Source organism: Euphorbia lathyris, chromosome 2, assembly GCF_963576675.1.
Source record: "Euphorbia lathyris chromosome 2, ddEupLath1.1, whole genome shotgun sequence".
Taxonomy (NCBI): Eukaryota; Viridiplantae; Streptophyta; class Magnoliopsida; order Malpighiales; family Euphorbiaceae; genus Euphorbia; species Euphorbia lathyris.
Window position 1 is genome coordinate 2,947,813 of NC_088911.1, and position 22,117 is coordinate 2,969,929.

Below are 22,117 nucleotides of genomic sequence, written 5' to 3' on the forward strand. Positions count from 1 at the left end.
ACTAACTTCTCAAAATGACTGTTAACGATCGTTAACGACTTCAAAATGAAAATATTTAAGAATTAAAGTTGTTCAGAAAGACATTTACCATGAAAGCACATTTTTTATTTTCGAAAATCACATTTTTTGGAGCTTTCTCTCTCTAAAAATTCACTTTCTCTCTTCTAACCAAACAACACCTAAATGACCTCAAAACGAAAATTTTCAAGAATTAAAGTTCCTTAGAATATTATTAACGCTTTGGATTTTTTTATTTTTAGCCGTCAACGGTCGTTTTGAGGTATTGAGTGGTCACTGATGTTAAAAAGTGTAAAGTTCAGTGGATATACCAGGAAGAAATGAAGTTCAGTGAAAAATGTAAAAATGGATAAAGTTCAGTGGCTATGGGTGTAATTTACCCCTAATAAATTATATATCCATATACAATTAAGTGATTTTTATGCTTATATTTTAAAGTTTAGTGGTTACACCGTAAAATGAGTAAAGTTCAATAGCCATGGATGTAATTTACCCAATAAAGTTGACAGTGACACAGCCACATGAATCTTAGCTTTGGGTTATATTGAAATTAATTAATAAATATACATGAGATTGTGATTGATTTGTGTTGAAATATCAATGTTGGATCCAAGATCCAAAGTGGAAATTAGATCTGAAGGAATATTCAAAGTTAATATTCTTCGGGATTAAATATTGAGGACTAAAACTATTTAATAATTGCTAAAATTAGTGGTCTACGGCAGTATTTGTTTGCTCATTTTTATGTTTCTGTTTGTCTTTTTACTTAAAAAAAAAATTAGGTGTTTGGATAGTGATATCATGTGTTGCCTTTTACACCTGAAAAATGCATTTTATAAAAGCAGGGAATCTTATTTTCTAAAAAAGACGCTTTTTTCCAACAGCAAACAGTAGGTAAAATAAATAGACCATTAGTGAACCTATGGTTTGATACAGTCGGTGGTGAATATAGAATTGTTCGGTAGGGGGCTGATTTACACCTCTGTGTATTTTTTTTTTTTTTCTAAATCGAACTTGTTCAAATTATTTTAATATATACACGTATTATAATCTGAGTAGTAAAGCACAAATTTTTAAGTATAAATGTAAAACTTCTCAAAATTAAGCTACATTGTGTTTAAGATTCTTAACATGTAAAAAAAATATGTCTGATATAAAAAATCGGATTTAGGGAGGGGCCAATAGACAAAAAAAAAATTAAGAAATTTCGATTTAAAAAGAGCCTAACATACAAAAAAAAATTAGAAATTTGGATTTAAGTTAGGCCAACGGGCCAAAAAAAAAATTAGAATTTTAGATTTAGAGAGGGTCTAACAGGACCTAGACCAATTTTAGGGGTGCTAATTCAACGCCCGATCTAAACTTCTTGAAAATAGGGGACCGGAACCACCACAGCCTCAAATTTTATGGAGACTGGAGGGCCGAAACTACTCGTAGCCATGGTGATTCCATCGGCTGGAGGGACCTGTCCGCCACTGGGTACAATGTTGTCGGACTCTGACTAGGCCGCCCATTTGGATCGAGAAACCCAAGCCACCTAGTCGAATCAAGAATCGGTTAGGTCTCTAGTCTGAATTATATTGAATTTATTAATTCTCAACAATCCAATAAAAATTGGGGTTAATCCGGAACTCGGGCGTACAATCAGGATCTAGAATGACACTGTTTTTTTTATTAAAAATTAAACAAAAAAAGTATAAAATAAAATAAAACCGTTACTTTTTTACTTAAATAATAAAAAGTTTAACTAGTAAATACTAATAGTTTAATGTAGAAATTTTTATAATTACTAGTTTTTGACCCGTGCGATGCACGGATTCATCTTAATATATAAATATTAACAAAAATATAATTTAATAATTACAATTAATGATATAAAGGTGCTATATAAATTAAATTTTATTATTTTATTTTCACATTTAATTTAAATAATCTTTTTATAGATAAATATAATAATATAATTAAAATTAATATATTATATTATATTATATTTTTTATCAGTAAAAAAATAATGAAGTGACACCCCAGCTCCATCGTTACTGTTTTATATTATATATAGATATGCAGAGAATTAGAGAGATTTTAGGGATTAATTTAAATTATTTAGAACTTTTAGATATAGATATGCAGAGAATTAGAGAGATTTTATGGATTAATTTAAATTCTGTAGAACTCTCAGATATAGTACGGATAAAATAATATTTTTATAAATAAATATAATAATATAACTAAAGTTAATATATTATATTTTATATTATATTTTTTTATCAGTAAAAATGGAGGAAGTGACACCTCAGCTCCATCGTTACTGTGACTATCATCGTTTACCACCGCTTCGATTCAATTCTCCAGGCGATGGCGGCGATCCTGCAGCTCCCTCACCAACGACCACCGCTTGCAGTCCCACCTGATAAAGATTCACCACAACCTCAGCACGGCCCTCCTCCCCGTCGTTCGTGGAAAGAGATAGCTGAAGGAAAGAACGGGGTTTCAATTCCAATAACCCGCCAGGATCTCCGAGCGGCTGGTCTGCTCAAAATTGAGGTATCTGACTCAAATCCCTTACACCCGAGAGTGACGATAGACCCGAAATTGAAGAAAAAACTAAGTAAACCGTGGGAGAAAGCACTAGTAATCAAACTGCTAGGGAGAAATTTGGGGTTTGTTGCCCTACAAAGAAGAACAGAGGAATTGTGGAATCCAATTGCAGGATTCAGTATGATGGATCTTGGGGAGGGTTTTCACCTAGTTCAGTTCGATAACGACTTGGACCGAGATCATGTAATTAATGATGGCCCTTGGCTAGTGCAGGGACATTATCTGACAGTAAGGACCTGGTTGGCGGATTTCAATCCCTCCGAAGCATTTGTAGAGAAATCTCTTGTATGGATTCGGTTCCCTCAACTACCCCTCCTGTACTATGATGAAGATGTCTTAATGGGGCTAGCAGAAACAGTAGGAAAGCCAATTCGAGTAGATGAGAATACTGCACGCCGAGCCAGGGGTCGTTTTGCCCGAGTATGTGTGGAACTGAACATCCAACAACCACTTATAGCCCAATTTGAACTCGAATGGGATACACATAGAGTCGAGTATGAAGGCTTGCACAGTGCTTGTACGAATTGTGGGAGATACAGCCATCTAAAGACTGAGTGCAGCTGGCCTAGCTCAATACCGGCAAAAGATACACACATGAGGAGTGACATATCGAATAATCAGAACCCGGCTAACGCTGGTGATACGGAAAACAGAGTTTCAGATGAGGCAACTGGTGAAGGATTGGTTGAGGATAACGCTACACTAACTGAAGACTATGGCCCCTGGATGATTGTTCCTAGAAGAAAGTTCAACCCGAGGGCTCGGGGAAACAGTAGGAGGGAGACAAACAACCAAGAGGCAGAGAGAACTATGATTGAGAACCCCTTCACAGGGTCTGCGTTAAGTAAGAAAGCGTCGACACATGAGTTTGAGGGTTTTGGACAACAGCAAAGCATTGTCAGCACTGGAAACACAAGGGGGTCTCGGCTAGCTCCTAGAAGTTCAGTGGGGACTTCAGGAACAAAGAATGCAAAGGATATGAAGCAAATGGGGAACCTAGAACATAACAGATTTGCAAGCCTAGCAGAAAACCAAGGAATAATGATGGACTTTGAGATAGGGAATTCCCCTATAACGAAATCGAGTGACTTTAACATTGGCCGTGGGAAGAGAATTCGAACCGGACCGGACCCTGGATCCGTTTTGCAGAGAATTGACCTGAATGTTACTGGACCGGCTAATACAGATCAAAGTGGTGACATTTTGGGACTAGGGACCAGGGATTGGGAGCTGTTGAGGAGGAATAGCAGTGGTGGGGAGAATGTTCCCCCGAGTGCCTAAGTTGCTGAAGTTAGCAGGGGTTACGGTTCAACTTTGCCATTCCTTTAATGACTGATATGCGAATCATAACTTGGAATTGCTTCGGTGCGGGTGGTACCGAGTTTCAAAGATCGCTTCGCCATCTTGTTCGAGTGCATAGACCTACCATCTTGTGTTTATTAGAGCCGAGACTTCCTGGTTCACGCGCTGAGGCTATTGGTCGTAGGCTTCACTTTCCCAACTGTGAAATTATGGAGATGGATGGATTTAGTGGGGGAATATGGATGTTTTGGGATGACAGCCAGGTTCAAATTGAAGTGATCGATAAAGAACCTCAGTATATGAATAGCTTGGTTAAGTTGAGGCATGGAGAAATGCGCGAGGAGACTTTCTTATTTACTGTGGTCTATGTTAGGCCACAACTACACTTCAAAAGAGCCTTTTTTGAGGCTATGTGTGAGAGGAGCAGTAGCATTGGGCACCCTTGGCTTTTGTGTGCCGATTTTAACTGTATCAAGACGTCGTGTGAAAAGCAAGGAGGTTCGGCCAGGGTCCTAGATAGATGTGCAATGTTTGCTAAAAGTAAGGAGGTTCGGCCACAGTTTACATGCTTCAGGGGCTCATCCCCACGAACTCGTGTTGCTTGCAGACTGGATCGCGCTTTATGTTCGGTGAGCTAGAGACACAATTTTCTGGAGGCTTCAGTGAGGCATTTATAGAGAAATAAATCGGATCATGTCCCTGTTTTGGTTGAATTCAAGAAGGAAGCTACAAGGCCTAATCCCACTTTCCGCTTTATCAATGCTTGGCTTTCTTCTCCGGATATCAGGCCGCTTATGAACCAGTGGTGGACGAATGGTGCTGGTATGAATCATCAGCTCAGGGAGTTGAGTGAGAAGCATAGCAATTGGAACAGTTTCTCTTTTGGGAATATTTTTCAGAGAAAGAAAAGGTTATATGCTCGTCTTGTAGGGGTTCAATGCGCGCTAGCTGAGAGATGCACTCGTGGTCTAATTCGCCTTGAAGGTAAGCTGTTGACCGACTTGAATGAAATTTTGATGCAGGAAGAGGCGCTTTGGGCGCAGAAGTCTAGAGTACAATGGCTAAGAGATGGAGATAGAAACACCAATTTTTTTTCCACACTTCAACTATAATCAGACGGAAAAGGAATAAAGTAGAGGGCATCCGTGATAATGCAGGGTTATGGGTCTGGGATGAGTCGAGGCTGAGGAGCATGGCAGTGACGTTCTTCAGCGATCTGTATCATTAAGATTATCCGAACAGAATTAATCTCATGTCAGGCCACTCTTTTTCGGTAATTAGCGATACTTGTCTTCAAAATTTAAATTCGATGTACTGCTCCAACGAAGTCCAGAGTGCGGTTTTGTCAATGGCTCCGTGGAAAGCTCCTGGCCCGGATGGGTTCCAGGCGGGTTTTTATCAGCGATTTTGGGACATAGTGGGTTTGGACACAGGCCGGTATGCCTTGCAAGCACTGAATGAAGGAGTTTTGGAGGAAGAAACTAATCAAACAGTGATCACTCTCATCCCTAAGGTGAACTCCCCCGAATATTTTTCACAATTCAGGCCCATTAGCCTGTGCAATGTGACGTATAAAATGGTCACGGAATGCATTGTCAATCGTTTAAAACCGATCCTCCCGGAGATAGTGGGTCCTATGCAAAGTAGCTTTGTTCTGGGTCGGCAGATAACCGATAATATTATTCTTTTACAGGAGGTTGTGTTCTCCTTCAAAAGGAAAAAAGGGACTGATGATTATTAAGCTTGACCTTGAGAAGGCGTATGATAGACTAAACTGGAATTTTATCAGGGAAACGCTGATGGAGCTAAGGCTACCTTTGAAGATGGTAGATACTATTATGCAGTGTGTAACTTCTTCCTCTCTTCAGGTGATGTGGAATGGCACGAAGTGTGAAAGCTTCAAACCTTCATGGGGAATTAGACAAGGAGACCCCTTGTCGCCTTATCTCTTTGTTCTCTGTCTAGAGAGACTCAGTCATTTAATCCTGGATGCAGTGGCGGATAAATCGTGGGAGCCCGTGATGCTCACTCGAGGTGGACCTAACCTTTCTCATTGTTTTTTTGCAGATGATATTATCTTAATGGCACAAGCGTCAGGAAGATAGGCTCGGGTAATAAAGAATATTCTAACCTATTTTTGTGATTGCTCGGGTCAGAAAGTCAGCTTAGCAAAGTCAAGTGTTTTCTTTTCAAAAAACACGAGCCTACGCATCCAAAGAGAGGTGGAATGGGAACTCGGTATTCGGAAAACAACGAACCTTGGAACATATCTGGGGGTCCCAATTACTCATGACAGAATAAGCAAGCATACATACAGACATGTGATTGAGAGGGTGAAAGAGAGATTAGCAGGTTGGAAAGAAAAAAGTATGTCTTTTGCAGGGCGCATTACTTTGATTAAGTCCGTGTTGACCGCTCTTCCTACCTACACTATGCAGACAACTCTGTTACCTCAAAGTACTTGTTCAACTCTGGACGTGATCAGCAGACGTTTTTTATGGGGCAGCCGCGATGGAAGTAGGAAACTGAGTTTGGTTAAATGGGATAAAGTTTGCCTTTCACGATAGAATGGGGGGCTAGGGATTCGCCGTACTCGAGATTTTAATACTGCACTGATCGCCAAGCTGAACTAGAGGATGCTTACAGAACCAGATATACTTTGGGTTCGGGTTCTGAAAAGCATTTATTCAAGTGGAGGCAGGGACTTCAAAATGTTCAAAAACAGAAAGAATGCAAGGAGTATTTGGAGGGCCATTATTGCAGGGACATGAGTTTTAACGCAAGGTCTACACAGGTTAGTCCGCACATGCACTGATATCTTATTTTGGACTGACACATGGCTAGATGATGGGAAATTGATAGAGAAATCTATTAGTACTGTTCCTCAAATAGAAATGGGATGGCGCATGTGTGATTATTGGCTTGACTCGGGGGGATGGAACTGGATGGTTCTTAAAAATTATCTTCCCGAAGAGAGCTTGATGCAACTCGCATCTATTGTCCTATTTGATAATGATGAGGATGGCGATGGTTGGTACTAGAAGAATTCTGACTCGGGCAAATTTTCGGTTAAATCAGCCTACATTGGGATGAATAATCAGGCGACGATCACCAATGGTAGGCCGGATAAGAGTTGGTCAGTAATTTAGGGTCTGAGGGTTACTGAAAGAGTTCGGGGCTTTTTCTGGATGGTTCAGCACCAGGCAATTTTAACGAACGCAACAAGGGCCCGAAGACATCTGAGCGCGGATGCGAGCTGCCCCTCGTGCCGGGATGTGGAGACGATTATTCATGTGTTGAGGGACTACCCTAAGGCTCGGGTGATTTGGGACTTTTATATCCCGCGAGGGTGGAGGAATCGGTTTTATGCTGGTAATCTTAGTGATTGGATGGACAAAAATCTTCAGATACGGGCTTGCTGGAGAAACACGGAGTGGCCGACTCTGTTTGCTACAACGTGTTGGTGGATATGGCGCTGGAGGAATGAGTTAATCTTTGGGAATAGCAATCTAGATGTTAGGCGCAAAACCGAATTTGTGATCAGCCAAGCGAAGGAGTATATGGCGAGTGGGGCGGCTTTTGAACCTAATATGAGAGGGCAGAGAGAGATCATGGTTGCTTGGGTTCCTCCGGATGAAGGGTGGATCAAGATGAATTGTGATGGGGCAAGTAAAGGGAATCCAGGGAGAACAGCTTCAGGGGTCTGATGCGGGATGAGAATGGTCTCTAGATTGGTGGTTTTGTTTGTAACCTCGGGTACTGTAATTCAGATTTGGCAAAACTGTGGGGCCTTTACTATGGGCTGGTCATGGCTTGGCAGAGAGGTTTGAAGAAGGTAATTGTGGAACTAGACTCGCTCTTGGTGGTCCAACTCATTAAGGATCAGTCTAAATCAAACCACCGCTTTTCCTTTGGGTCATCACGAGTGTGATAGACAGCCTGCAGGCCTCCGGGATATCCTTCTTGAAGACCAGATGGGAGCGAGCCGACCTCGGTTAGTTTAATTGTTAACTTTGGCCTCTCCCTTTCTCTTCTCTTGTTTCCTTTTCCTCCTTTCTTGTTCTACTGGAGCTGGTTAGCTCTTCCCCTTCTACTAAAAAAAGCTCAATCGTTACTGTTTTATATTATATATAGATACCTCAGTACAGGGTGGTGAATCCATAAATCTTACCAAGTTATAGTTAAGAAAAAAGTTAATTATATATAGATGCATTGTAGTTTTGCCGATTTGTAGATGGGTACTTAATGTATTATTTTTTACAAACGCAATCCTGTGGTTTACGCCATTACCAAAACCAAAGCAACTGCCCTAACACTAATGAGATGGGCAATTTAAAAAAAAAAAATTCTCACGTAACGGGACGGGATCCCCACAGGGGCGATATATCAATCCTCATCCCGATCTCCATTTAGGTTTCGGAGAAAAATTGTCCCTCGTCTCCATCCCCCTTTCTACGTTTATTCCCCGTTCCCGACGGTTCGGATACCCGCGGTTTTCAGATAATCCCCCTCCCATTGCCACCTCTAATCGGTTTTAATTAACCCTACATTACCGAAAATGTGAACTAGTTTAAAGTACATATTTATGTTTGTAAACTTTTAAACCACGAGTATTGTCTTTACAAATAGATAAATCACAAAGTTTTCAAAGTTTATTAAAACCTTAAACAATTAAAATTAATATCAAGTCCCTAAATTAAGAAACAATCATCAATTGAGTCTCCATCCTAAGAGAAAATCATCAAATGAGTCCTTATCGAAAATAATTCGGCACAACAGTTTCAGACGTTTTCCCAAATCCATTTTGAGCCAACACAGAGATCATTACCGTCCATATTAAATAGTCGGTCTAATACATCCTCAATTCCCTCAATTATCCAAAAACTACAACTGACCCCTGAACTTCAAAATATTACGACTAACCCTTTCAAGTTGATTATTTTGAACAAATACCCCTCAAATTGCTTATTTAGAACAAATAACTCCTTAAATTGCTTATTTGGGAGGAATAATCCTTCAAATAACCTATAAATCCAAAAAAAAAAACATTCAACATAACATTACAACAGAAATAAAAAAGATATTCAAAATATGTGCTGATATATTAATAAAACGGCTAAAAAAACTCCAAAAATCATAGATATTATCCTATTTGAGGGGCGAAAAGTATCAAAAAATTTCCGGCGACAAAATATAATCTAAGTATCAAAATATGAGCTAATTTAAAATTTAAATACCATTGATGTAATTTTCCCCCTCTTAATAGCAACACTTTTTCTGTATGTTTCCGATTCAAGTCATTGTAGTCGTCTATTCTTCATAAAAATGTACAAATTGAATCCCCAAATTTCACATAATAATCTTCCCTTTACAGATATCAATTTCTTTCAACTCTCTGAAAAACTTCTCAATCTCTTGAAACAATGCTCCTCTACAAAATCTATTCAACAAATCCATACTCAAATGCTCATAAACTCAATTCAAAAACCCAACTTCATCCTCTCCAAAATCATTAACCTCAAATACTTCACTTAGGCCCTGTTCTTTATTACTTAATTTCAGTAACAATCAGTTCAGTTCAGTTCAGTTCAGTTCAGTAGTAATCAGTTCAGTTCAGTTCAGTATTCAGTTTCAGTATTCAACAATTTATCATTATTTATTATAATTATTATATATTATTATTATTTATATATAATTTATTATTATTATCATTATTTATTTATAATTTCAGCAATTTATTATAATTATTATAATTTATTATATATTAATTTATCTATTTTCATTATAATTATATTTATATATAATTTATGCTTTGTCATTATATATATTATCATTATTTATTATAATTATAATTATTTGGTGCAACTTATTTACAAATTTTGCGAAAAGTAAATAAATATTATATTAATACGTTTACATTACAATGCTCTAAAAAATTAACTGGCTCAACTACCTTAATATCTCAAATAGTGCAATTTTATCCCTAATATTAGAAGCCAATAGCAATTTTACCCTTAACATTGATAAATTGAGTCAAGATTTTGTATTCATATGAAAATTCATATTTAGACGTTAGGAGTAAAATAACCCCGGACCCAAAACGTTAAAGGTATTTTTGTACCTTAATACTTAATTGTAATAAAAAGTTAAGAGTGTGTATTCATATAAAAATTTGTATTTAATTTCATAGGCTTTAAATTATATATAAATTTGTGTTTGTATGTAATTTATATTTTTAATTTAAATTAGACTCATTTTTATTTAATGTCATAGGATTTTATCGAGCCTAGATTTTATTTGATATTTAATTTAGTTTAATCTTTAATAATATGTTTATTTATTATTGATATTTTTTTTTTGGTAGAAATATTATTATTATTATTATTATTATTATTATAAGCTTATTAATGTCCAATATTATCATTAAATTATTTTAAAGTCTAATATCATCATTATTGTTACGTTCGATTAAATTCGGTTAAGTTCGGTATCATTCAGTTAAGTTCAGTAGCATTCAGTTAAATTCAGTTCAGTTCAGTATTCAGTATCATTCAGTTCAGTTCAGTTCAGTTCAGTTCAGTTCAGTAGCATTCAGTTCAGTTCAGTTCAGTTCAGTTTTTTTCAGTAATAAAGAACAGAGCCTTATTCCACAGTTCTTCACCCAAATCCTCACTCCCAATCAATACGCATTCAATATAATGATCCGAGGACTAAGTGGGTGTTTGTTTCAGCTTTTCGGAGGAGCGTTTCACACCAAACCGCAGAAAATATAGCGTTTGGTTAGGTTTATATAACCGCAGTGTTTAGCGTCTTCTCAGCGTTTTGGAGCGTTTCACGAAAAACTCCTATTTGGAGCTTTTCATAAACAGCTGTTTGTAGTTATTTATTATTGGTAAAATTATCATTCTTATTTCCACAAAATATGTTTCTTCTTTAACATTATTTATATTTCTACAACATAATTACTGGAACAATAAGGTTTTATTGCGTTCAATAAATTTTTTATACAGATTATTTTTATTAATTTTTGTAACACATTTTTTTTTTATTTTATGATAGGATAAGGTGCAAAAATACTCCTAACACTTACAGCTAGGAACAATTTTACCATTAACTTCTAAAATGGTGTAATTATACCCTTAACGTAGGCAGCCAAAAGCAATTTTAACCCTAGCATTGACAAGTTGGGTCAATTTGAGAAATAATTCATCAAACTGTATTATTGGTCATGAATATTGTCATCTACACTTCACATGTGCATCATTTTATCATCGTTAGTACAGATCACAAACATATGATTAGACGTGAATTTAATATATATATATATATATATATATATAGTCTTTTGTACGAGTTAGACAAAAAATTTCAAATATTTCAACGAATTTATAAATATTAATTTTTAATTTTATTATTAAATCACAAAAAAAAATATGAAATCTCTTTTTTAGAACTAACTAATATGTGCAATTGATGTTGAATAATAAATAAAATATATGTGTTTTATAATAATATCTGAAATTGACTAAACTTGCCCTTAGCCGCTAACGTGATGGGTAAAATTGCACCATTTTAGACTTTAAGAGTAAAATTGCTCTTAGTTGTAAATGTTATGGCATTTTTTCACGTTTTTCCTTTTATAATTTTTTTTGTTGATTAATTTAAAATATGTCCATATTAGACATTTTAAATCCGAACAGCAACAGTTCAATATAATTTTACCAAACACTAGTAATTAAACAGCTAATAACAAACAGCTAACAGCTTACTGCAACTGCAAACAGCTAACATCAACCGCAACAACTATTAGCTAACAGCTGAACCAAACAGGCCCTAACTACCACATGGAAAAACTACTCTCTCGCTATCCAATTCTATTACCAGATGAAATTTCCAGGCATCATCCCAAATAACAATGTTTTAAAAATCGGACCAGATATCGAACTGGATTAACAACTGGGTCAAGGGTCAATTGGTTCAACCAGTTGACTCGGATTGGTTGAACCAGATGACATCATAAAATATATATATATATATATATATATATATTAATTTCATTTAAATTATAAAATTTACTAAGAGTTTAAAATTTTATTTTATGTATGTTTAAAATTTAAATACTAAATTAACTTTGTTTATATTGTAAAGATTAATTAAGTTCTTAATAATATTTATCAAAATATATAAAAAATAAATGCTAAATAAAATTTTAAATTTTGTATCAGTATAATATATAAGTATATAGTGTTGTTTTTAATTCTAAGTTGAGAGCTAGCTTAGTGGTAAGCTGTACATAGTGGTTCCTAAGGACCTAGTTTTGAATCCCACTTTCAACATATTTATTTTTTTTTAAGTTAAACATGTGTGAATATAACCGGACCAAACCGTTCAACCGGATCGGTTCAGGGTTGACCTGACTGGTTCAAGCGGTTCAATCCAGTTTGTTGAACATATTAAAAACCAGTATCAACCGGACCGAAAACCTGACCGGTTCGCAGTTGAACCGGTCGAACCGGCCGGTCTGATCCGGTTTTCATAACATTGCCAAATAATTAGGAATTAAGGGTCAAAATAGTTTGTAGTCACAGTTAATTTAGGTCAAATCAAGATTTAAGTATTAATTTAATCATGAAATTGTCAAAATTTAACAAATTGGCCCAAATTTGATATTCTTTTATATATGAAAATTGATTGAATTTGGACTAATTTGTCAATTTTTACTAACTTGAGAACTAATTTAATACCTAAACTTTAATTTGGGTTAAACTGACTATGTATATCAATTTCATGGACTTTTTACCCTTAATTCAAACACTACTAATAAGCAAAATTGTTCTCGGATATTAATATGGGGTATTTTTTTTTTACCATACCGCTATAAGGATAAGATATAAAAATACATCCAACGTTGACAGTCAAGAACAATTTTACTTCTAATGTCTAAAATAGTACAATTTTACCCCTAACGTTCACAATAAAAATCAAATTTACTCATAATTTGAGAACTAATTATCAAAATTGTCTTCTTAATCATGAATTATGATCTCTACACTTCACATGTACAGTCATTTTTATTACTCATTAGTAACTACTAACAATCATACTAATAGACGTGGAATTTTTTTTTGAAAACAATTATACGTTATTTTGTATGAGTAGACCAAAAAAATCTAAATATTTTGACGAATTTAAAACTATTAATTTCTAATTCTATTATTAGAACACAAAAAAAAAATGTGAATTTTTTAAATCAATTGATAGGTAAGTAGTATAGAAAAATAGGTGTGTTTTATAATGATGTCGGAAACTAATCCATTTTGACAATATTAGAAATAAAATTATCATTGGCTGTTAATATTAAAGGTAAAATTGTACGATTTTAAACGGTGCAGATAAAATTACTTCCTAGCCACGGGCCCGGGTACCCGCCCGGCCCGCCCAGGTCCGTGTTCCTTGGGCCGGGCTTGGACAATGAAATTTACTCTTAGACCCAGCCCGGTCCAGGCCCGCCAAAGCCCGCCTATTTTTTGGGCGGGCTTGGGACATATAAAAATATCACGGGTCGGCCCAGCCCGACCCGCCTTATTAATATTAATTAAAAAATTTATATATTTATAATTAAATATTTATTTTAAGTATAAATTTGATTTTTTATAATTGGAAATTATGTATATTTTTTTAGGTGGGCTTATATGGGTTGGGCTTGGGATTTGATTTTTAGACCCGAACCCAGCCCGCTTAAATTAATACTGGACTGGACTGGGTTTGGGACGAGCACCTTTACATAAAAGTCCGCCAGACCCGGCCCATGGACAAGTTCTAATGTTCAATATTATGAGTATTTTTGCAAGCTTTATAATAACACTGTCTGTTCAAGTCATTCTAGTTGTCTGTTCTTCGTAGAAAAAAATGTATAAATTGAATTCCCTAATTTCACAAAATCTTGCTCTTCTTGAAAAACTTCTCAATCTCTTGAAACAAAGCTCCTCTGCAAAGTCTATTCAACAAATTCACACTCAAACGCTCGTAATCTCAATTCAAAAACCCAATTTTCTTCTCCCCAAAATCATTAACCTCAAAGACTACACTTATTCCACACTGTTCTTCACCCAAATCCCCAACCCCAATGAATACGCATTCAATATAATGATCCGATGACTAACTACAACATGAAAAAACTACTCTCTCGCTATTCAATTCTATTACCGGATTAAATTTTCAGGTCTCATCCCAAACAATTACACTTTCCCTTTCCTTTTCATTTCCTGTGCCAACATTTCAGCGCTGAATCATGGACAGAGTGCGCATTCTATGGTTTGGTTGGGATAATGATAGTCATGTGAATCATTCTCTGATTACAATGTATGCAAGGTGTTTGATAAAATTCGTGAGAGAGAAATGGTGTCGAGGAATTCAAAGATTTCTGCTCTATTTAATTTTGCTTTTGAGTCGGGGGAAATTACAACAATAAGCCTCATGGTTTGATCGATTTTCAAATATAGTCTCGTGATTTAAAAGTTTGCAAATAAGAGTTAATGTGCTTTGTGCAATTTATAAATTTAGTCATTTCGTAAAAAAAAAATTGTTGTCATGAAATAGAAGGATCTGTAACAATTAAAATAATTGAGTTTGTAAATTACTCAAAATATATGGTCTAATTTTATAAATTAACTAAATTATAAGTATTATTTAGTCGAAAAATTGACTTGCAGGTCCTTTAACTGTAAAATTCATAAAGTATAAACTCCTATTTATGAACTTTTAAACCGTGAGTACTGTTTTTATAAATCGGACAAATCACAAGAGGTTTCAAATCAATTAAAACCTTAAATTATCAAAATCATGAATAAAGTTGTTGAATTAAGCAAAAATTATCAATTGAGTCCCTATTCTAAATAAAAATCATCCATTAAATCTTTATCGAAAATAATTCGGTTAAAAAGTTTCAGATCTTTTGTCCTAATTCAATTTTGAACCATCACAGAAATCATTACGGTATATATTAAATAGTCTGCCTAATACATCCCCTACTCCTTCAAATTGTTTAAAAACTGCAACTTACTCATTAACTTTAAAATATTGCAAATAACCCCTCAACTTGCTTATTTTGAAAAAATAACCCATCAAGTTGCTTATTTAGAACAAATAACCCATCAACTTGCTTATTTAGAATCAATAACCCCAAATACTTCCAAAATCATAGATATTAACCTATTTGATGGAAAAACGTATAAAAAAAAGTGACAAAATATAATACAAGTACCAAAATGTGAACTAATTTAAAATTTAGGTACCATTCATGTAATTTCACCATCTTATAACAACACTTTCTCATTATGTTTTCGTTCAAGTCATTGTAGTCCTCTGTTCTTCATAAAAATGTATAAATTGAATCCCCAAATTTCACATAATCTTCCCTTTACAGATTTCAATTTCCTTCAACTTGCTGAAAAACTTCTCAATCTCTTAAAACAATGTTCCTCTACAAAGTCAATTCAACAAATTCATACTCAAATGCTCATAAACTCAATTCAAAAACCCAATTTTCTTCTCCCTAAAATTATTAATCTCAAAGATTTCACGTACGCCACACTGTTCTTCACCCAAATCCCCACTCCCAATGAATACGCATTCAATATAATGATCCGAGGACTAACTACAACATGGAAAAACTACTCTCTCGCTATCCAATTCTATTACCGGATGAAATTTTCAGGTCTCATCCCAAACAATTACACTTTCCCTTTCCTTTTCATTTCTTGTGCCAACATTTTAGCGCTGAATCATGGGCGAAGTGCTCATTCTATGGTGTTTAAGATTGGTTTGGATAATGATAGTCATGTGAATCATTCTCTGATTACAATGTACTGTAAATGCGGTGAATCGACATATGCACGCAAGGTGTTTGATGAAATTCGTGAGAGAGATGTGGTGTCGTGGAATTCAATGATTTCTGGGTATTTGAAAATTGGTTATGCACAAGAGGCAGTGAAGTTGTTTATGGAGATGAGGGAGTTAGGGTTTGAATGTGATGAGATGACATTGGTGAGTGTTCTTGGAGCTTGTGGAGATTTGGGAGATTTGAATTTAGGGATTTGGGTGGAGGAGTTTGTGAAGAAGAAGAAGTTGGAGGTGAGTACATATATAGGTTCTGCTTTGATTGGTATGTATGGTAAGTGTGGTGATTTGATGGCGGCAAGGAGAGTTTTTGATGCTATGGCAAGGAAGGATCTTATTACTTGGAATGCCATGATCACTGGGTAATTTTGCTCTCTCTCCCTCTCCATATATATGTAATTATGTTTTTCGTAGGGCTGTAAATGAGCTGACTCATGAACAGCTTGGTGTTCGGCTCGATAAAATTTTAACCGTGTTCAGGTCGAGCTTGAGCACGGCGAAACTCGGATCGAGGGTTTGTGAGCATGCTTGGTTTTAGGTTCGTGAACAAGCTAGTGAGCTGCTCACGAACAAGATGTTGAGCTCGGGCTCGAGCTCGAGCTCGTCAATTTTCTGATGAAGCGAGCATGAGCTGGAAAAAATTCGGCTTGGCTGGGTTCGATTACAACCCTATTTTTTCCACAATTTATGTTGCACCTACACTCATCTTTAATAGCATTCCTACGTGTCTTTGTTCATATCCGTGTCCGTTTTGGTTTGAAAATGTCCGTTTTCGTGTGCATACAAAGTTATGAAATAATTTGGCTTTTGAACTTTGCACTTACTTTCATTATGTATTCATAACTTCAAAACCGAAGTTATGGTTCCTCAACTTTCACTTTGCTAGCATAATGACCCATTTTACCATTGATCAAATCAAAATGACGGTTGATGATCTCAACATGGAAAAGTCTAAGAATTAAAGTTATTTAGAACCACATTTTCCATGGAAACACTCATTTAGATTTTCCAAATTACTATTTTCAGACTTTTCTCTCTCTAAATGATCACTCTCTCTCCCTCCTAATCCAAACAACACCTAAACGACTTCAAAACCAAAAAATTCAAGAATTAAAGATGCTTAGAATATCATTACCATCAGATCTAAAATGGAGAGTTAGATGTTATTAGATTAGCCATCTTGATCAACGGTGAAAGAGTCCATTATGTTAGTAAAGTACAAAGTACAGGAGCCATAATGTTCGATTTTAAAGTTTAGAAGCTATAATAAAAGCAAGTGCAAAGTTCATGGCCGATAGGTGTAAATTACCTAATAATTTGGCTAGTTCGTTCGATAATGTATTTAAACGAATTAAGGGTCAAAATGGTCATTGGAGTTGGCAGGCCGGGCTAGTTTAGTCTAACTCGAAGTTTAGGTATCAACTCAACCCTGAAGTTAGTAAAAAAATGACAAATTAGCTCAAAATCAATTAATTTTAATACCTACAAGTTTGTCATATTTGAACTAATTTGTTAAGTTTTGCCAACTTCGAGAACGAGTTGATTCGATTTGGGCTAAACTAACACTGTCTACCAACTTCAGGGGCCATTTTGACCCTTGAGGTCGTTTGGTACGAGGGATAAATAGGGTGAGATAGGGATAAAAAATCCAAAGGTCAATTATCCCATGTTTGTTTTAGGGAAAGAGCAATGAGATAAGGAAGGGATAAACTTCTTATCCCTCAAATCTTATACCTAGAAGGGCGTGCTATACGGGGTGGGATAAGCTCCTACAATTTTAACGAGATGGAAAAATCCATTTTATCCCTCAAAATCAATGTTGTAGTTTAAGTAGGGGTACTATAGTAAAATCAAGGTTGTAAAAAACGCTAGGCACTAGTCGGGTGGACAGGGCTCTCGAGGATTAGGTGGAGATTAATCGAATTTGTATTTTTGTATTTTTTATTTGTTAATTTATATAAATTCAATTAAAATATGTATTATACTACAACAACAACAACAACAACAAAGCCTTAGTCCCGAAATGATTCGGGGTCGGCTAACATGAACCATCATATAAAACCGTGAAAATCAAGTCGTGTCAGCGACACAGATTCGCTCCCTCCACTCCGTCCTATCCACTACCATATTTTCCTCAATTCCCAATAAACTCATATCACTCTCGATCACCCTCCTCCAAGTTTGCTTAGGTCTTCCCCTACCCCTCACCACTACATCCCTTTGCCACTCTTCGGTTCTCCTAACCGGCGCATCAAGCGTTCTACGTCTCACATGGCCAAACCACCTTAGTCGGTTTTCTCTCATTTTATTCTCAATAGATGTAACCCCTACTTTTGTCCTAATTATTTCATTACGCACCCGGTCCTTTCTCGTGTGACCACACATCCATCTCAACATACGCATCTCCGCCACCGACATCTTATGTATTATACTATCTAAAAATAATAATATAAAATTATTTAATATAGAAAAACACTTATATTTATAATATATATCTTTACAAATTAGCAAACATCAACCTTTCAACAACAATATCATTGAAACAACTCAAAAATGAATTATAATAAAAAAAAAATAAATTCATAATAAAAAATACTTTTGTACATTGTTGCTTAGGCGGCGCGGTGCCTAGGCGGCTAAAAATCGCGTAGGAACCACCAAAATGTCGAGAGAGGCAGATTCTCGATTTCGAGCGCCTAAGCAGGGCCTAGGCAGCCTTCGTTTTGAACAGTGAGTAAAATATATCATTTTATCCCTATCCCACAAAACAAATATAGAATAATAATTCACAACTATCTTATTTTTATCTTATCCCCGTCTTCTATCCTTATCCCAGTTCCCATCAAATACCAAATGCCTTAATTCATATTTAACCATATTTTTTGGATTCTTTAATCTTTTATTGTTTTGTTACTTACATTGCAGATATTCTCAGAATGGAGAGTCAAATGAGGCAATTACATTGTTTAATCTCATGAAAGAGGATAATATAATTCCTAATGAAATCACCCTGGTAGTAGTTTTATCAGCATGTGCAGCAACCGGAGCCCTTGATTTGGGGAAATCAATCGAGACGTACGCGTCGAGAAGACGCCTACATCACGACGTATACGTCGGAAGTGCATTGGTTGATATGTATGCAAAATGTGGGAGCTTAGAAAATGCAATAAGAGTCTTTGAAAACATGCCTAATAAGAACGATGTCTCCTGGAACGCCATGATTTCTGCATTTGCTTTAAACGGGAGACCTCACGAAGCTATATCATTGTTCAGAAGTTTGCTAAATGATGATACTTGTAAGCCAAATGATATCACATTTATAGCAGTACTTTCTGCGTGTGTGCACGCCGGTTTGGTTGATGAGGGACGTAGATTGTTTTATTCAATGAAGTCGTCGTTTGGATTGGTGCCGAAACTTGAGCATTATACTTGTATGGTTGATCTTTTGGGACGTGCGGGACATTTGCACGAAGCTTGGGATGTCATTGAAAGAATGCCGGGGAAACCAGATGAAGTAGCACTTGGTTCATTGCTTGGTGCATGTCAAAAGCGACGGAATTTAGATGTTAGCGAAAGGGTAATTAAACTACTTTTAGCGATGGAGCCGACGAATTCTGGTAATTATATTATCCAATCTAAGATATATGCAAACTTGAGAAGGTGGGATGACTCTGCTAAGATGAGAGTGATGATGAAGAAACAAGGAGTCGCCAAGGTCCCGGGCTGTAGTTGGATTGAGATTGGTTCCGAAGTTCGTGAATTTCTTGCTGGTGATGTTTTACATCATTTTACGACACAAATGTATCGGTTACTGATTGACGAAATGAAAAGAGAAGGTTATGTTGTGAAGGTTGACTCGACATAGAGATGAAAACGGTGCGAAGCCGCCTTTGAATGTTTAAAACTGCGCTCCGTGCTGCTGCTGCAATTTCAGGTTGGTAAATTGTGCCTATACCTATTACTTTGTTGTCTGATTGAATGATTAAGAAAGGGTAGTACTATTTACCGTCCCCTATTGGACAATTTTGCCCTTTTCATAATTTTTTTTTTTCAAAACTGAAATTTTATGTTTTTTGAGAGAATTTTTTGATTTTACCCTAGGCGGACAGAATTTCCGCCTGGCCGTTGCTAGGGTAAAAAAAAAATTTGACCCCAAAATGCAAAATTGTCCAATTTTTTTTTTTTTTTTTTGTAACTGATCAATTGTTTTCAGAATTTTAGTTTTTATCGGAAGAGAGAAACCATTCAATAATGTATATTTTCACGAAAAATGTATCTCGTCCAATTTTTCCGACTCGTAATAATCCATTTTCGGGGTTCTCGGGATGTGACGCATCAATTATTTTCATAATTTCAGTTTTGATTAGCCTATTGCCATGCATTTTTTCATAATTTCTTTGATAAAAAACGTAAATTTTTATGTTTTCGACTCGTAATCATCCATTTCCGAGGTTCTCGGGTTGTCACGCATCAATTATTTTCATAATTTCAGTTTTGATTGGAAGAGAGAACCAATTAACAGTTTTTGAAAGAAAAATATGAAAAGGGCAAAAACGTCAATATGGGAGCGGTAAATAGCAAGCCACTTGAGAAATGAACACGATTGCCTGCTCATTCTTTGTTAACTTGATATTTGATTCTGTCATTTAGGGGTTTTGGAACGGGTTTGACCAATATCATATCGTGCTTCTACTGAGGAGAGATGTTAAGCAATCAGCTTCGATTTTCAGGCGCAACGTCAAGCATAGCCGCGAATATGTCAAAGCAGATTCCGCTGCTGCTTCCAGGTATGCTCCCATTGCTGTTATTCCATTCGAACTTCCGTGCATAGTGCAATTATTCGTGTATCTCGTTCATTTTGCACTTGCATCTGGTCCTTCCGCCGCTGAGGGATGGAGAGCTGTCCCGTGTCCCCATCAGACACGAATACAGCGAAGACTTCGACCACTTCGACAGCTTAGTCGAGCTGATTCGTTCAGTCATGCCCCTATCGTCCTCATGGCACTTCGACAGCTTAGTCGAGCTAATTCGTTCAGTCATGCCCTATCGCCCTCATGGACTATCGCTACGTTATGATCAATTAATGGGACTCGGCTGAGATGTCATTTCATTGTTGAGATAAGAAGCGGGCTTACGAATCTGTTTGCTTATTCCCGGAGATATACAGTCTTTTAAGTTTATTTATGTTTTGAAAAGGGATTACATCCCATGTTAGAATATGATAAATTCAAGAAAAATGATTGAAATTAACTCCGAACGTTTAGTATGTCATCGTCAATAATGTTTTGATACCGGGTAGTGTCTCTACCGGCTCAAAATTCTGCTTCCACTTTATGGAGCCGAACCTATTGTATCAATTACTGATTCAGGAAGTGAAAAGAGAAGCTCGTCTTCTCTTCCGGGTATTCTTCTCTTCTCCTCCCACGGTTCTGTTTTACTAATTTTTTTTTCTTTTCTTTGTTCGTTAAGTTTATTTTAGTTAGATTTCATATATTTTACCGGATCCCTTAAACCGTTTAAACTGTTTCGGTTGTTTATTATCTTTTTATTTGTAACATTTTTCTGATTTAGCAATAATAGAAACAGTAGATCGCATACGTGGTTGCAAAAGAAATGATTATCCGAAGATTCGAACGGGTTTAAATGATAGAAGATTGGATTATGGAGTTACGAGAAATATATTTGTTGTTTACGTTAGTTTTGTACTTTTTTTGCTTACTTTATGAATCATGTATTAGACATAACATGTTGTACTCAGACTTTTCTTATTGTATAAACATGTTTATAGAAAAATGATAAATTCAAGAAAAACAATTAAGATTAACTCCGAACATTTATAGTTTTTAAAAGGGTAAAAAAGTGGAGATTAATAAATTATTTACCATTTTTAAAAGTTTTTTTCATTTATTTAGCTTTTAAAACTGTAGTAGTTAATGATGGATCTTAATTTACAGAGATGATTGTGTTCATCATGATTTATAAGTGCTAAATTGATGCTTTTTTTTAACGTTTTTACATAAAAAAAATTAACTTTCGTTCAAAGCTTTGCTAGAACTTTTAACGTTTTTTAGAAACCAGTGGGTGCTCCAGTTTCCTCTAAATCCTCTGGATGCGTCACCAGTGGTAGTTGCTGTTTTGGAGTGAAATCGCTGCCCTTCACAAAAAAGCTCTAACTTAAAAAAAATCAAAAAACGCTTTTTTAATTTATTTAGATTTTCATAAAATTATCGTTGATTTTCTTTGCTAATTAATTCACTGTTTCTTACAATTATTAGTGTTTTTTTTTTTTTGCTTCTTTTAG

At 35.7% G+C, this 22,117-nt stretch overlaps 1 protein-coding gene across 1 annotated transcript; it reads left to right on the forward strand.

The window, feature by feature from the left end:
• Positions 1-15,285: 15,285 nt before the first annotated feature.
• LOC136220785 (pentatricopeptide repeat-containing protein At2g34400) lies at positions 15,286-21,616 on the forward strand. Its single transcript, XM_066008594.1, has 3 exons — positions 15,286-16,178; positions 18,742-19,750; positions 20,467-21,616. The coding sequence occupies exons 1-2, from the start codon at positions 15,298-15,300 to the stop codon at positions 19,679-19,681; spliced, it is 1,821 nt and encodes a 606-aa protein (XP_065864666.1). The 5' UTR covers positions 15,286-15,297; the 3' UTR covers positions 19,682-19,750; positions 20,467-21,616.
• The last annotated feature ends 501 nt before the right edge of the window (positions 21,617-22,117 follow it).